The sequence below is a fragment of the Anser brachyrhynchus genome, assembly GCF_964034855.1.
Source record: "Anser brachyrhynchus genome assembly, chromosome: 1".
Taxonomy (NCBI): Eukaryota; Metazoa; Chordata; class Aves; order Anseriformes; family Anatidae; genus Anser; species Anser brachyrhynchus.
This window is the reverse complement of record NC_137694.1, coordinates 24,177,101-24,195,082: the sequence shown is the minus strand read 5'-3', so window position 1 is coordinate 24,195,082 and position 17,982 is coordinate 24,177,101. Positions and strand designations below refer to the sequence as shown.

General features: G+C 38.6%; 1 protein-coding gene across 4 annotated transcripts in view; it reads right to left on the bottom strand.

The window, feature by feature from the left end:
• The window catches only part of SLC13A1 (solute carrier family 13 member 1), a 59,130-nt gene that overhangs the window by 20,235 nt on the left and 20,913 nt on the right, over nt 1–17,982 (bottom strand). The window contains exons 2-9 of one of the 4 annotated variants that reach the window (XM_080576726.1): nt 11,883–12,027; nt 8,248–8,380; nt 5,686–5,814; nt 4,849–4,985; nt 1,532–1,719; nt 884–941; nt 728–794; nt 65–225 (exon numbers count right to left, since the gene is read on the bottom strand). In XM_080576726.1, coding sequence (XP_080432852.1) covers nt 65–225; nt 728–794; nt 884–941; nt 1,532–1,719; nt 4,849–4,985; nt 5,686–5,814; nt 8,248–8,346 — 839 coding nt within the window. In that variant the 5' untranslated portion in view covers nt 8,347–8,380; nt 11,883–12,027. Of the gene's footprint in view, nt 1–64; nt 226–727; nt 795–883; nt 942–1,531; nt 1,720–4,848; nt 4,986–5,685; nt 5,815–8,247; nt 8,384–10,513; nt 10,799–11,882; nt 12,028–17,982 lie in introns of those variants that run through there. The other 3 variants (XM_080576727.1, XM_080576724.1, XM_080576725.1) reach the window with 3 other exon arrangements.

Sequence of the window (17,982 nt, the reverse complement as noted above, 5' to 3'; positions counted from 1 at the left end):
TCAAGGAAGATCAGTTAAAATTCTGGATTAAGAAGAATACAAATAATTTAATATAGTCTCTTACGTATTGAAGTGCTCAGCAAAAATCAAATTAGTCGATGTTCCTGTGATTGTTGTCAACCCTCCAATGGTAGCAGAATAAGCAATACATAAGCACATCACTTTGAAAATCCCACTGTATTTGTCCTCTCTGCTTTTTCTCCCTGTTTCAGCAGGTGGTAGGTTCTGCTTAGTAAGAATATAGACTGATTAACATATAAGAAGGCCTCACCATCAAGCACAAAAATAGGATTCAAGGATATCCCAGAACAGTCAAACAATTTGCTGGTAATACAGCCATACGAAGTGTGGTTTGGTTTGCAGTGGCAGTGCAATTATTCATGCAAAGGAAAAGAAGGGAGAGTCAAACCCTGAAGTCCTTTGCCTGAACTGCCTCAGTCTTTACACAGGAACTTCCTTTACAAACACTGATATATATACACCTGATACATAGAATCTGTTCTCTGATGAGGTTGGTTTAATTATATAAAACACCTTGGAAGCACAAACCCACTAACAAAATAACAAAGTAAGCAAATTGTATGTATATGTGTATCTACACATATATTTATTCACTTAAAACTAGCTTCACTGCTAGCAGCACCATATTAGGTGTTACATAGGAGTGAGATTTGTATTAAAACCAAATTGCACTCATTAGCAGCATAAGAAAAGATACCTTACATACCTGTTCCTTTTCTTTTTCATTTTCCTTTTCAATTGTGCACACAGTACTACTCATATCGTTGTCATATCTGCAAAAACATAAGTATTAATTGCAATAAACAGATGTTCTACTTAGATGAATTCTTAAGAGAAAACTTAGGAAATGAATAACTATTACCCATTAACTTGTTTGCCTTTCTCTGTCCAGTCGCTGTTTTCACATTCTCCTATATTTTCTGTAAGACATTGACAGAAAGACAAATAAGTGTCTAGGGGTACAAAACTGGAACGTCTCTATCAGCATATCCCATTCCTTGCAACTGCTCTGTATCATCCCATGAATACAATTACAAGTGCAAAACAGCTAAGTTGTGCCCTAATCCTCCACAACTCATATTACCCCAGGGTCTCAATCTTATAACGATGAGAAATCTTCTCCTAATTTACAATTCAGCTGTGTATTTAACCAGTTTAGATTCATTTGTTCTTCCAGTGTTACCCTAGAGCTTAAAGAGCTCTTTTCTCTTGCTAACATTTAACCTCCTGTGTATTTATAGCCTGTAGTCATATTTTTTTTCAGACTTCATTTTACTAGGCTGGGCAAGCCAGCCTCTTGTCTTCTCCTCTCCTGCCGTATTCTGCACCTGTTCAGTTTTAATTAATCTTTGTGAATGTGAGAGGCCTCGTGCACAGTAATCAAAGAGATGTCTCTCAACAAAACCCATAATGATGCTATTACTTCCCTAGCCCTTCAACTTCATGTTATGTGGTGTATGGCGTGCTGCAGAGTGAGGGTGGGCAAATGAAAACTGCACCGTATGCCTACCATCGAGCTCCAGCGCCAGGTTGGTGGAGCCATTAGAGTAAGACATCTCCAGTGCGTCGGCTTCTGCTTCAGCTGCGGCGATCTGCTGAGCTACAGCCTCTACAATCGGCATCACCATGGCAGCCGCAGAGGTGTTGCTGAGCCACATCGACAAGAAACTACAGCTCACCATGAAACCCAGCGTAAGCCTGGAACGGGAGAGACGAGTCTGTTACTGCTGCAGCAACACCTCCTATCACCAGGCTGTTTAATATAAATGGAAAGCATTTTCAACAGAAAGCTTGAACATAAGAAACAGTAAACATTTACTGCTTGTAACTGACCTCTGAGGAAGCTGAGGAATTAGAATGATTTTGATCAAACATATTTTCACACTGAAATAGAGTTATAAGGGTCGAATATAGATATAAAATGGAAAATATAAATATAAATGGAAATGGAAGAAATAATGTTTATTTACAGAATAATGCTGTATATGAATCACCTCTGAAGAAAGAGCGCCATGCATGTCTCAAATTCAGACAAAACTTAAAATGGCTATGCTGCTAATGCTATTAGTCTTGTATTGTACAAGCTAGCTCAAAATTCTGGGCTGTGAGTCGCTTAGGCTGTGAGTCCTCTGGATATCAGTCCAGGTGTTACAGGGAGAAGTATTAGCAATTCAGTAGGTGGCACTTAGTTTTTAACCTACACCTCAAAGTCTAGGGATTATTTGTGCTTCGATAAAAGTTTTATTTCATATTAAATAGGAAAGTGAAGGTCATTATAAGAGAAGGTCATTATAAGTTTTGGTCTGTTCCTGGCGCAGCTTGTGCTAAGTTTGCTTCAAGATAGGAACTGCATCTATCTTACTAGAGTCGCTCTAGGTTTGCACTAAAAAAAAAGCAAATATTCTGTCACATCTGGTGATCTTAGGTTAAATCTGACATACAGACTACATTGCCATATTTAATGCATCTCTTGCAGTTGTAAATGAGACTAGTTCTCTTGGCTTCTTGTCCCAAGGTGTTGGCAGTGTCACAGGACACCTGCCATGCATCACCATAGCAAGGCAGCAAACATGAGTGAAGGGACTGCGGTGTTACAGCAGTTTATGAGAAGTCACTTGTGCAACCTGAAAAACTCTTTGTCTGGCCTAGATCAAAAGCTTTGTGTGCTGATTACTCAGCACATGAAAATGAGATTTAATATGAAAATAATGTAAGCAATGTATTATGACATAAAAATAGCATTCACAGTGCCTCTCATAGCCTTTCATTTCAGCTAATGGCAAAAACATTTCAAACTTGCATTTTTTCTCAATATGGGCACAAAAAGTTCAATACCTTGATACCCTGTCTTTCCTCTATGCACTTTTAATTGCATAACGACAAAATGATCTGCAGAACTGCAAGTGGCAGACCTGATTCAACACAAATTGTCAGCACTATTATAAATCCCATTAACTTTACTCAGTTCTTGATTAGGTCCTCAGATGGAAGTTGGGGAAGAATTGTGTTTTCAGGAGAAACATTTATGCAGAAAACACTAGTCCTGCTGAAAACACTCCTGCTGTCCTACACCCACTACTGTATTCCCCATGTCCTCTACTGCAGGAAACTTCTACAGTGATATCTCTGCCTTGGGCTGGATGTGGCTCCAGTGTGCACAAACTGTCTGGGGACTCTTGCTAGTGGAGGAGGAGGGTCATGCACAAAGAACAGTGTGCATCACTTTGCAGTGGCACACAGCTTATGAGCAACAGATGCTGAGAGGCAGGAGGATCCTCTCCTTCACAGATCATCTTATCATAAACTTATCCTGTTACCATAATTAGGAAGTGTGATAGAGCTGAGATAGGAGGGATTCTGCTTCCTCAGGGTTACAAAGCTATCTGTGGAACTGCTCCAGGTATCTTCAGCAGCCGGATGCAGGTTTCTGCATCCACAGCATGTTCCTCAGCAGTGTTTGGTTAGTGGAGCACACCATTGACTTGTATTTTCCCTTTCAAGATTTCATCCAAAAGATAACTGCATACAGTAGAAAAAGAATGTAAGGAGTATTTTGTCAAAGAGAAAGAAGGAAAAGAAAGAAAGAGAAGAAAGGAAGGAAGGAAGGAAGGAAGGAAGGAAGGAAGGAAGGAAGGAAGGAAGGAAGGAAGGAAGGAAGGAAGGAAGGAAGGAAGAAAGAAAGAAAGAAAGAAAGAAAGAAAGAAAGAAAGAAAGAAAGAAAGAAAGAAAGAAAGAAAGAGAAAGAGAGAGAAAGAGAAAGAGAGAAAGAGAAAGAGAAAGAGAAAGAAAGGAAAGAAAGAAAGAAAGAAAAAGAGAGAGAGAAAGAGAGAGAGAAAGAGAGAGAGAAAGAGAAAGAGAGAAAGAGAGAAAGAGAAAGAAAGAGAGAAAGAGAGAAAGAGAGAAAGAGAGAAAGAGAGAAAGAGAGAAAGAGAGAAAGAGAGAAAGAGAGAAAGAGAGAAAGAGAGAAAGAGAGAAAGAGAGAAAGAGAGAAAGAGAGAGAGAAAGAAAGTTTCTGACTTTTTACCTCCCATCACTTTCTGTTTTCTGAGAAGGAGTCATAAGCATTGTATATTCTGGGAAGCCAGATTCATTTTACAGATCTTATCTGCAGCCTCACTGGTGTGCTGACAGATGAATCTGGGGGCCTAAAGCTTTCCTAGAAGCTTTCCTTGCAAGTAAAGAAAAGTTTTCACTTCATAAGATATATGTTGATAGCAAGTCAGTAAAGAGTGCGAGATTTCATTTCTCTCATCACCTCATCCAGCTGGGGGAGTTCCTATTCCTTTGATATTTTCTTCACAAGTTGACAAAGAAAAAAACATAAATAGAGACATTGTGCTTCATGTGTTTTTCCTTTGCCAACACAACTTTTATGACTTTATTTTCTCTCTTCTGTATCTCAACTCCTTTTTTTGTATTCGTGAAGTTTCCAGAATTTTGCAAACAGTACTGAGATACAGATAAATATAAAGCATAGCACAGATTTTTGGTTGTAGGCATCAGGTATGGAAAGTACTAACCATTACTAGGAAACAGGACCCTTACATTATTCACATATTCATAAGTTTTTGTTGTTGTTGTTGCTGTTTAAAAGGTTCCTTATTATGAGCAGAATCACTGTAGGGAACTTTCAGTGCTATAATTAGTATTTCAGCAAAATAATAAAGTGTCACCTACAAATCAATCATATCATTTCAAATATCTGCTTTGTTTCAGTAGAAAAGAAAGGGTGGATATCTACTGCAGAATAAGCAGTAGGCAATTATTTCTGGAATTCGAAGCTTTCCACAAGTATTAATGTCCTCCAAGACATTGTTTAGCACGTACCATGCTGGGTTGACACCCACCAACATCACCATTCTCAAAGCCACTCTTTTGTGGAAATTCCATTTTTCTATTGATGTTGCCAAACAAATTACTCCCATTAGCAACAGATGAAAGTCTTTAAAATAAGCAGATGCCACCTGAAATAAAAACAAAAAAATGTTTTGTTAATTAGATGGTGACTTTCTGTCAGTATTTGATATTATCAGTTCAATACAGATATATATTGAAATGCATACAGAGAAAGATTTTTGGTTTAAACTTTCATTAAAGGTTTCATGTAAAATTTCATTAAAGCTCTTAATTTCATTTAAACCAAATAACAATGCACTAAAGAACACAATGTTAAAACCCAAAGAAAAATAAGGCTTGCCATACAAACAACCTAAGATCATCAGTCACGTCTCACATACAATCTAAATAACCAATGAAATGCTGCTTTTTATTAACATAGCCACCTATTGAACAGAGAAAAGAACACCTTTAAACATAGAGATTTAAAATATCATCATCTGTGGTGTCGTCTCTTTGATGTGCAGATAGATTTTGCACAGGGGGTCTTTACTGTATCATACTGCTTCCGTAACATTAAGGATATCTTAAATCTATCTAGCATTTTCCCATTGAGTGGCATCTAAGCACTGAATCACAACCTAGGAAAAAAGAAAAAAAAAAGTAAAAAAGAAATATGGACTAGTCCTAAGGACAAATCACATGAGCTTGAGATAGGCCTACTGTGACTGGCACTCAGCAAATCCATGGATTTAACCCATCCTGTTCTTTCTTTGCAGATTTTGTTATTTAAATCTATAGTATGATAGGAAAAAAGAAAAAGATTACCTCCTTGGATTCCATTATACCAAACAATGGGAACATAAAGGCAGGGAGCAAAGCTGAAACAGCCAGCGGCAAAGCTTCTGTGAGCCAAAAGATGGCAACTACAAACAGTGTGTATGCACATTCTGCTTCCTAGAATACAAATAACACCAATGAAAACAGGAGTGGATCACACAGAAGGAAAAAAAAAGTCACAATTGCAAAAAGTACAGCTATGTCAGCTGAGAGATTACCTCCACCTGGAACTAGTATGAGTCAAGGGACCTGGATTCAGGGTACTTACTGTCTTCTATTGATAATCTTGCTAAGGTACAAAACAGTCTGTAAATATTTCTAAAGAATTTTTTGGAAGACTTAAATTCTACCACTTATGAAAGGGCAGAAAAAAAGACAGTTTCCTTTTCCTTCAAGCACAATTAATCGTATAGCTCATTCTGGAGCTTTCTCGGACCATGAATGAACATAAATAATAGAGTCATAGAAACATTAAGGTTGGAAAAGACCTCCAAGATCATCTGGTCCAACTATCCCCTTACCACCAATATCACCCACTAAACCATGACCATGTGCCAGGTCCAACCTTTCTTTGAACACCCCCAGGGACGGTGACACCACCACCTCCCTGGGCAACCCGTCCCAATGCCTGACTGCTCTTTCTGAGAAGAAATGTCTTCTCATTTCCAGCCTGAACCTCCCCTGGCACAACTTGAGGCCATTCCCTCTAGTCCTATTGCTAGTTATCTGCAAGAGGTCGACCCCCAGCTCCCCACACCTTCCTTTCAAGTAGTTGTAGAGAGCAATAAGGCCTCCCCTGAGCCTCCTCTTCTCCAGACTAAACAACCCCAGCTCCCTCAGCCGCTCCTCACAGGACTTGTGTTCCAGGCCCCTCACCAGCTTCGTAGCCCTTGTCTGGGCATGCTCCAGGGCCTCGATGTCCTTCTTGTAGCAGGGGGCCCAAAGCTGAACACAATACTTGAGGTGCAGCCTCACCAGAGCAGGTACAGGGGGATGATCACCTTCCTGCTCCTGCTGGCTACATGTACTATTTCTGTTACAAGCAAACATCACATTCTGCAGCTGCAAGCACACAGAATGCAACTTTTAAACCTCTTGGAGTGTTTGCAGTCAATAATAAGTCAAATTTTGGCTCTTCTGTAATCAATTAAATTTTGTCACCAGTATCAATAAGGTGAGAATAACATCTAATATGAAAAATATTGTCCGAGCCTGACAAGAAACACAGTTACTGTTCTTAAGACTTGTAATTTTAGTAAGTGACTTTCATTCAGAATTCTGGAAAACAGGATTTATTTCAGTGCTGCCAGTAAAATGCAGCCATCTCTTTGCTGATAAAGAACAAATGAGAAAAGTCTCGGCTGAGGGAGGAAGAGTAAACATAGAAACAACTGAGGATGCAGCCAAATATAAAGAGATTAAGTGAACCTAGTTTCTTCTAGAATCCTAGAAGCCCATTTTTTATAGTTTTGATTTATATTTCTGCTCTTGAAGAAAATGGATTAGATCTTTTAATGTCAATGGTTAGGATATGAAACTACTTAACAGCAACAGAGACTGTTTGCAATAGAAGAGGAACTGAATGAAATGGGGCTGGGAACCTCTTACTGAAATCAAGATTAAATCGAAGTCAGTCATCTATGTCTAGCATTTATTTTGGGGAAAGCTTGTGTTATATATGAAACAACTTAAGAATGCCAATTCACTTATCATCTAACAAATATTTATCTCACTTAAGTACCACCACATTAAGAACTTTGCAGATTCCTAATGCTCAGAGAGGAATAGTGAAACTGTGAAGTGAGACAGCGTGAAGCCTGTTGCTCTGTATCTGCTATCTATATGTGATGCGAGGACTTCTGAACTGGACTTTAATGTATTTTCATTATACATGCAATGTATAATGCATGTGTGATAACGCATCACAGGAGAATTCCATTTCATTCTGCTGATATCAGGCTGTGCCAAATGGAAGCACTAATACAATAAGATAGCTGTTCCATCAGCCTGGAGTCGTCACAAGGGTTACTGAATGCCAGCAGAATTTATTTCAAGTGAAATAAAAGTAAGGTGTTCTACCATAACCTATGCTATATTTAGGAACCAGAGGGAATTTCTCAGAACATTCATTCCAGTCATTTGCTGTCAGACAACACAGTATATGATGAACTTAACAAAATCTATCATCAAATAAAAAGGTAATTTCATCTGTCAGTTCAACTCCACTGTCAAACATACAGAGCTGATTAAAAGTAGCCAAAATGTAATAGTAAGGACAGGATTTTCAAGGTGGTCTGGGTGATGTTAAATGAGAAAAACATTTCCCAAACAAGAAAATATATATATAATTCAGAGCTTCATGCAACCAGCACAGAATCTTACATTAAAGCTGTTGTCTTCTATACATTTCTATGAAAATACTGCGAGTTGACCAAACAAACAAACAAAAATCCACAGTGCAAACATAATGAAGCAATTTTGAAAAGATCTGGGAGTCTCAAGCTTGACATACAGCTGCAAAATAATTACCTGTCACAGCAGGTCACTTACTTTGGTTTTGATGATGAGTGGGAGTGGAAGTAAAAGCAGTGGGGTGAGGACAATGAGCAGGAACCTTCGGTAGACCAGGAGGTAGTTAAGAATCTTCATGGCTGATGGCTGATGATGAACTTTCCTGCAGAAACTGCTGAAAAAAATAGGTCTGACTTTAAATAGCTAACTCTGATTAATATTTTTCCAAACTATCACCTTTAGCCATTGCTAAAGCAGGCCAGTAAACCAAGTTAAAATTAAATCTTGCTTTTTATGGTTTTAGTGACTTTATTAACAGTAGGTTGATAAGATAAGTGTTCATCATAAACCAAGGCTAGATGCCTGTCTCCTCATGACTTTCTCCCCCTGCCTTTCCTCATAACAAATCTATGTAATTAGAACAGGTTTTAGGCAACTAGATAACCAAACATTTCAGGTGCTCTCCCAGTCACTGCTGGCTACTGTAGGAAACGGAAACATCCAATATACATAGAATATATGTTCAAGCCCAATTATGTCATGAAGTGAAAACATATAGAAGATCATTTTGCTGGACAGAGTTAAAAATCTTCTGATTGTCAAAACTTAAGAGGACAAGGTCTTGATCAAGCATCTTGATCTAGCTCTGAACTTTTCTTTGAGCAAAAGCTTGGACTAGATGACCTCCAGAAGTCCTTTCCAGCCTTATTCTTTCTATTGATTCTGTCTTTCTAGAGTTTGAAATACATGAGAAAAATAGGTTCTCTCTGTCTTGCCTGGTAAAGAGTGTATGATTGTTTTTTTCATCTCATCTTATCCTGTTTTCTCACAGAAACAGGAGAAAACAGGATAAGATGTTCCATGTACATCACATAAAGCTTTGAGGAAGACTAAGAATGGGAGAGTTTATGAGACGATCAAAAATGAATAAATCCTATTGCCTGAATTTTCCTGTTTTCAGTAAAAGAAAACACTGTACCGTGTTTGTTATACAACAGAATAGCATCAAATAAAGGAGAAGAAAAGGTATGAAAGAGTTTTGTATCTGTGGGTAAAGATCAAAAGGGGAAAGAACACACTGTTTCATGCTTAGGATCTTAAGTGAAACAGAAGATTGGAAGAGGAGACAAGAAGGAGTCTTTGAACTACAATCAGAAGCATCAAAAGGCCAGTTAATAAGGCAGATTTTAAAAATCTGTATAACTTTAGATTATATGGGTCCCTCGTATGAGGATACAGACAAAACAGGTGCACGGATTGCCAGTGTTGGGGACAAAGTTTCAGTTTCTGAAGGTAGGACTTTGTTTTTACTAGTGAAGCAGCATTTCAAATCTAACTGACAGGAAGGAATTGATTGACAACCCAAAGGTGGAAAATAATTTGGTGGTGAAAGTAATCATAAAATAACAGCCTTTGCTAATGCACAGAAAGAAATAATTGGGAAAACAGCTTTGACACAACTCAGAACTGAGCCTGAGACCTCCTGAGAAAATAATGTAAGGGATAGAGTTTGGGTGAACTGGTAGGTTTTGAAAGGGGCTATTCTAAATATATAATGGTAAACTATCCTACTCAGAGAGTTCAAAGACAGTGAGCACAGAGAGAAATTATGGTTCCTGCATCAGGAAAGCTTCAAATATCTGAAAATGCAAATGGAATTTTATGAGATCTGGGAAAAATGGCATGTGTCTGAGGACTTCTATAAAGGAACAACATAAATATGGGAGAATAAATTCATGTAGATTCGTATGTGAAATATATTTCAGTTGTAGATGTCAAAGAAAATTTCTGTTAAAATGTCAGAAGTAAGAAGAAAACAGAGGAGAGTAAAAGGATTTAATAAACAGAAGGGAAGGCAAACTGCAGACAGAGCTGAAGTATTCAACATTTTCTTTGCCTGAGTATTCACAAAGGTAAATGACAGTCAATTCTCTAATGAAATTAATTTTAATAAGGAAAAAGGAATGCAATATGGGCATGGTGCTGATGGGAGTGATGAACATTTAGATTTAATATATGTATTCAAGTCAACAGTTCCAGATGAAATTCCCCCATAATTCATTGGTGAGAATTCATGCAGTAATCTGAGAACTTTTACAATGTATTTGAATACTTTCTGATATGCCATATATTTGAAAAACTGTGGAGGATTACAAGTTTCAAGCAAATTGGTCAGGCATACATGGAAACGAAAGATGGCTAATATATTTCAGCCAAACCCAATCTAATGTTCTTTTTCTTTTATGGGGCAACTAGCTTAGTAATCAAATATCAAATATAGGTATTTTATTTGATTTTAACACACCTTTTAGATGAACTAATAGAAATTCACAAACAAATGCCGAAGAAATGCTCTAGGGCGAAATTACATATGGGTGCACAACTGGAAAAAAAAAAAAAAAAGTTGTTCTTGAAGAGTACTTATGAACGTTTCACATTCATACTTATATGACATTTCAAATAGTGTCCTGAAGTGGTCTGTTCTGATTAATTTTCTAGCCCATATTTTCATTAGTTATTTGAATCATAATCTAGCAATGGAGAGAACAAAGTTTGTACACAAGAATAATACATACCAGCTCTTATTAGACTAAAAATGCTGTTTTTATCCAGTATTCCCAGACCATCACGACTATAGCAAAATGTTGCATGGAAATGGGCTTATGGATTTTAAAACAAAACAGAGAAAGAGACTTCCAATCAATACTAATCCAAGTGAATTATTCCTGATGAGAGTAGAAAATGGCCTGCAGAATTAGCATCCACATTCGCAAGCCTTTTTCCAGATCCCTGGTCTGACATTTATAGTCAGCCACTAGAGATAGTCAGAGCAAAACTGGGAGCTAAAAAGAAAGAAAGAGATGTCCTTCCATGTTTCTGCTGAGACACATTCCTGGAGCAGTTAAGCCTTCATAAGTAACCTGAGAATGGATCAACAGACAGATGCTAGGTTACTGGGGAGAGAATGCATCTGTCCCTGTATGGGGATGCACAGCAGATCAATTAAATCACACTGCTGCATACTCTAAGGCAAGCGTCATGTACTTAGTGTGGTGGAGGTGACCACCAGGTGGTTAGAAACTTACCCAGTAACCTGTACCACTGCCCAAAACACTATCCTGGGCCTTGAAAAGCAAGTTCTGTGGTGGCACAGTACCCCAGAAAGAATCAAGTCAGGGAATGGTACTCATTTCCAAAAGAACCTCATCAAGTCCTGAGCCAAGGAACATGGCACTGATTGGGTGTATCACATTCTCTATGATATACCAGCCTCTGGGAAGATTGAACAATAAAATGGACTGATAGACTACACTGAAAGAGATGAGCGCTGAAACATACAAGCATTGGGATGCAAATTTAGTAGCCAGAGGATCAGATAACCAACCTAGTCCTGCCCCCACACACCCCTCCCAAAACCTTTGTACTGTGGAAAGAGATAAGGTCCCCCTAGGACATGCAGAGAACTGACTGGGAAAGACAGCATGTGTCCCTCTTCCCTTGGGAAAAGGCAAACCCGTTAGCAGGATTGCTTTCACTCAGAGAACTGTGTGCACTTCATGGGTAATGTGGAAGGATGGGGAGCTCTGGTGTGTACCTCAAGAAGATTAAACTTTGGGGGAAAATAGCACATGATTTGAGTTATGTATAATCAGAAGTACTACAGCAGGAATCACCTGAACCAGCAGAGAATGAGACTTGCAAGAAGCCAGGCAAGTGCAGCAGTGACCCAGCCTGACCTGGCTTTGGTGCCCAATAGTTCAACACAGCATGCCACTTCTCCTGTCCTGAGTGACCACCATATCAGATGGAGCCAAAGTCCTGGAATAAAAAATGTCAATGGACATTTAAAGAAAAATATACAAGTGTGGCCCTTAGATGGAATGATATTTGCATATTTATCAAAGGACTGGAAAGAGGGTGGTTGTTAAAGGGGAAGTACTGGATAGTGTGGGACCTAAGCATGATGTAGGTGGTGGTGAAGATTGTACTGTGTGTGGCTGGGGTGGAATTTTCTTCATAGCAGCCTGTATGCTGTTGTATTTTGGATTTGTGAGTAAAACGGTTGATAACACACCAGTGTTTTGGTTATTTCTGAGCAGTACTTGCAGAGCGTCAAGACTTCCTACTTTTTGCCACTCTGCCCTCTCATCAAGTAGGCTGGGGGTGTGGAAGTAGTTGGGAGGGGACATAACAAAAAGGATATTACATGCCATATGATGTCATACTCAGCTATAAAATCTGAGGGAAAGGATGTTTTGAGAAGACAGGCATTGCTCGGAGTCTGGCTGAGGATTGGTCTGCTTGGGGGAGGTGGACAGTGATTGACTGCCTTTGCATTGCTTGTGTGTTTTTTTTCTTGTTTTGTTTTGTTGTTGTTCTTTCCTCCCCTTTCCTTTCTTTGCTTCCTAAACTATCTCCACCCATGATTTTTCTCACTTCTGTTCTTCCTATTCTCTCCCTTGTCCTTCTGCAGGGCACAGGGAGCAGCTGGGTGGTGCTTGGCTGCTGAACCAAGTCAATCCACCACACCTTGCCAAAGGCCTTGTAAGTTACGTTGACACTCTCCATCTTACTTTGCCTTTGTCTTTTGACCATCACAGATATAATGTGAATACTACTGTCCAAAACTAAAAGAAACACTTCAGTTACACAGTGATACATGGGATTTTCAAAAGCACGCAAAATTTTAGTACACGGCTCTACAGGGCAGGATCCTTGGAAACATGGGGATAGAAAACAGGAAAAAAAAATCCTTATCAGAAGTTGATCTTCTGGGATTAACAGGATACCTTTATAGAATGAGACGAAAAGCAACATTTTACAGCAGCACTTCTAATCTAGCAGCAAAGCATTTGTTATACCAATAAATGATTATTGTAATGGGAAGGCTATGTCCTAATCACTACAAGAGCTATAAGGTGGGGTAAAGTATTGACCAAAGGGAAGAAATCAGTGGAAGAACAACCCAGGCAAAGTAACATTTGAAAAACAGCTTCTCAAAGGTCTTGAGTCATTTATGCTTTCAAAAAAAAAATGTTGAGGATATTCACTGATAACAAAATCAAGAGGCATTATCATCAATGTAAACTTTTTCATATAAGAAACTGAGAGCTTGAATTCTGAAATTACCACATTCTGAAAAATGTAATGCAGAGAAGAAAGCTCCAGAAGTGGTCTGAGCGAGCACTGTGGTGGGATTCACTTCTCATAATTTTACAAGGACCTGTCTAAACTAGTTACAGTAACCTTTTTTTTTTTTTTTCAAGATCTGCAGAGAGATATAAGTACTCCCAGCCTGCTTAACTGAGCTGTCTATAGCAGGCTGAGGTGAATTTCACTCTAAGATGGCTGTTTCTTTTCACTGATTATAAAAAGCCCTAGGCAAGTGCGTTAGGGCAAGATATCAAGCTTTTACATGTTTGTGCTAGGACAGATGTGTTTTATCCTTTGACTATTTAGGAAAAAAAAGAAAAAAGAAAAAAAAAAAGCAACCACCACCACCAACAACAGCAAAACTTATCTTTATGGAGTCAAGAATGACTGACTGCAAAAGACTTGGGGCACTGCAGAAAGAAATAACTCTCTTTGGCTTGGGTCTTAAAAAGTTTGAACAAACAGGATATAGCAAATATCTATCAATAAAAAGATTGCATCAGAATTACTAACTTAATTTTTATTGAATAATTAACTTTCCCTCACTCATGTTTGCAACATCTCCAATTTTGTGTATTTATTTACCATTGGCAGGGATCACAGGGTTTCTTTTTTCGCTAGAGAAGAAATAAATATCTTTAGTATGAACCCAACATTGACTGACACATTTTGAAAGATAGTATTGAGAATAAATGTTTACTAAATGGAAAACAAGGAAATTAGATCTTAAGTACTAATTTCCTAAGATCTTGCATATTCTGCAAGGCGTTCAACCACCTCAGGAAATTTTGCCTGGCTGTTTCCCATTTTTACACCTCATTATTTTCCCTGAAAAGCCTAACAGCTTTTGGGACTGAAAATTTAATTTACATCCCCAGAAAGCACATTTGAAGAGAAAGAAACTCCCACTCCCTCTTTTTCTCCCTGTTACAGATATGAAAGCAGGGAAGTAAAAACAATCAGTATTACGCTGATGATCAGTGATAGAATTGGATGTGTATTCACAGGTGTTTCCCACCACACAGGGCCTCCCATCAAATCAGTGGTGAAGAGAAATGATGCTATGAATGTGCTGGGCCTTGATCAAGATTTTGTAAAAAACACAAAGGAATCAAAGCACCAGATGTTGGGAAAATGTAATAGTATATCTAAGATTTAGCACTTAGGGGTGTTGGTGGGATAAAATCACATCCTGAAGTGTTCCCATTTCTAAGTACATATCCAACAAGATGGCAAACAACTGCTCCAACAAACTCTAAATGCCCTAAAAACTCTCTAAGTTAGTAAATCCTTATGGAAATGTGATTTGATGTATTTGAAACTCCTCCCACTACCACCCCTTGGTCTTTTTTTAAATTGTCTCCTAAGGAACAGTATCTTCTAACCTTAGCAGAATGCTATCAGGGACAATGTGATTTGTATGGAAAAGGGGGTAAACCAACATGCAGAGCACACAGGGGGAAAAAATAAATTAAAAAAAATAATTCTAATAGCATGAGATTCAAGACTCTGGACAACATGTGTCATTAACCCAAACTAAGGATGGAAACTTCTGAAATAGTTTGGTTGATGTATTCCTGTGATCTTGTCCTGATTTGCTAAAGAGCTGTAGTTAAAAAATACCTTCAAAGTACTCTTTTCCTCCCAATTTTCTTTGCATTTCTGCTCCTAAATTACAGAACTGCTGGGAAAGTGATAGCTCTTTGGAAGAGATTATTGACAATGTTTGGAGAAGCAGTTCATAGAAACCAGATGAAATCTATTTTCATCATGTAGCGAGAAAAGAAGAGACACATTTCATACCTACATTCAGGCTGTATTTCTGAATGGACAGAATTTGACATGTGTTGAGTATGTTTCTAGACTTACTGCATAAAAGCAAACAAAATAAAAAGAAGCAGAACACAATGACTTTAAACATTTTAAAGACTAAAATTTCACTATTCATTGTAAGCACAGTATATTACTCCTTTTAGTTTTGAATAGAAACCCACTGTGCTTGAAGGACATTATTGCCACGATTTTTCAAGATGACCTGTACTCACAGTCTTGTTCTTTGAATCAGTTCAAGTGCTTCAGCAATTAGTGTGTAATCTTCCTTCTGAAGCTGAATCCTCTCTTCTAATGATGCTAGATAGTGCTGAGATCCTCTGCTATACTCATTCATCCTGGTAGCCTCCATTCCTATATGTCTTCCCACCAGAATCACTGGCCAGCAGCAAATATAGTGATATGAAGTAGTTTTTCCAAAACACAATTTACATGTAAACTACATATATATATATTGCCTGTATAAATGTAAAATACAAATGTATAATAATATAAATACAGATGATTTTAAAGCAATAAATAGCCCAGATAATGGTCTCATATATGTAGCACACCCTGAAAGCTTAGAAAGGCCCTGTTACTTGAGTATACAAATTATATAAAGTCTGTGTCTACATGAATTTGTTTCTCACAAACTCCTTGATAATGTTTATCTCCACCTCTGAACTAGCTGTAAACAAGTTAGCTTCAGAACTGGAAGCAAATTAGCTTCATCAGTGCCTTTGGTAAATTAGTTCTGCTGAGAGTGTTTCCTGGCTGGAACTGATTCATTGTCTGTAAGTTTATCAAGTACATGAAGATTTATTTTGAATTGACTTTATATATATATATATACATATATATGTATGTGTATATATATAAACACACGCACACGACTATTTTGCCTTCAGCTTTTTCTGTGACTTTTTCAGTTTTGAATTAAATCATTTAGGCACAACTCCTTTTTTTTGTTCCTTTTTAATTTATTTATATTTTTTGAGGATGTGAATTCTATGTAATTATGCTCTTTGTTCCTATGCAGTATCTTCACTTATTTTGGTCTTTATTCAACACAACTTTTTCTAGTGTATGATCAATATAATTTAGTGCACCTTCTGATGGAAAACTGCCTTGTCTTGTTTTCTTGCTTTTAGAAGGGAAAGCTTAAACATAGAACAAGATACTTTACTGTTCGTGCTGTCTGTTCTGTAACAGTAAAAAACAGTAAATTAGCCTTCAAAGTGACTGAAAAAATACCTTTTCTTTTTAGTTATTAATATTTTAAAGTCACGAGAGTAGGTTTGTTGTTAAATTTATTCTGAATACTACTCATGGGGCTGAGCTGATCACTTAAGAATAAATTAAATGTTATAATCACACATTTTGGGGTTGGTTTTTTGCACACTGAGACACTGAGCTAGCATGATTCCGAGGGAATTTGGCCTGTAAGATACGTGGTTGGCACTGGTGAATGAATAAATTTTGACTTGGGTTCTGACTGAGTTTGCTCGTAAACTCAGAAGGTGTTCTGTGGGAGTTGCAGAGATGAGGCACTGAAAACCTATTGTTATGGACAAAACTGCACTTCACAACTTTCAGTTTTTATTTTCACAAAGCAAACCCAGCTAGTGTTTACCGTATTGTTTTCTCTTTTTCCCACTTGCTTAGTATGAGGAAAAGTAGTATGCATCTAACACAGTATTTTTCTGATTTGTCTGTTTGCACTTCAGAAGTGTCTGTTACAACTGTAAGGGCACTGACCAAGGAGCAATGAGTGGCACAACCATTGTGCTGGGAAGGTTGTTTTCTGTCCGGTGTAGTATGTTTGGCCAAAAGGACCAACCATACCCTGGGGTGCATTAGGCACAGTGCTGCCAGTTCGTCAAGGGAAGGGATTGTCCTGCTCTGCCCTGTGATGGTGCAGCCTCACCATGAGCACTGTGTGCGGTTTTGGGTGCCACAGTATAAGGATATAAATCTGTTAGAGAGTGTCCAAAGGAGGCTTACAAAAATAGTGAAGAGTCTATAGGGCAAGACGTATGAGGAGCAGCTGAGGTCCCTGGGTTTGCTCAGCCCAGAGCAGAGCAGGCTGAGGGGAGGCCTCATGGCGGCCTGCAGCTCCCTCACGAGGGGAGCGGAGGGGCAGGCGCTGAGCTCTGCTCTCTGGGGACAGCGACAGGACCCGAGGGCACGGCATGGAGCTGGGACAGGGGAGGGTCAGGCTGGGGGTTAGGGAAAGGTTCTGCACCCAGAGGGTGGGCGGGCACTGGGACAGGCTGCCCAGGGCAGTGGTCACAGCACTGAGCTGCTGGAGTTCAAGGAGCATTTCGACAGTGCTCTCAGACAGATGGCCTGACTTTTGGGTGGTCTTGTGTTCAGCCAGGAGTTGGACTTGATGATCCATCCCTATGGGTCCCTTCCAAATCAGGATATTATATGGTTCTATGATGCTATGACATTAACCAGATGAGACTGATTCCAAGACCATCCTGGACACCTGCCTGGGAAACCTGCTACTCAGCTTCCACAACTTCAGTTATTTACTTGTCTAGGACCTCTCATTTGTGTTCAGTATGGTCCTCTTGATGAAGGAACCACCATCCCTGCACTTTGTGCCATGTTTTGCTCCACCATCTTTCTAGAGGCTTCACTGAATGTCCCAGGCTCGTGTACATGGTCGTCCAATGTGCTTCTTTTAAGGAAGAATCATTCTGCCTTGTGCTCTTGGCAAACATTCTTTGCTGGCAACAATACATAGTGGGAAAAAAAGAAAAAAAAAAAGAAAAAAAAAGAAAGAAAGAAAACTCATAA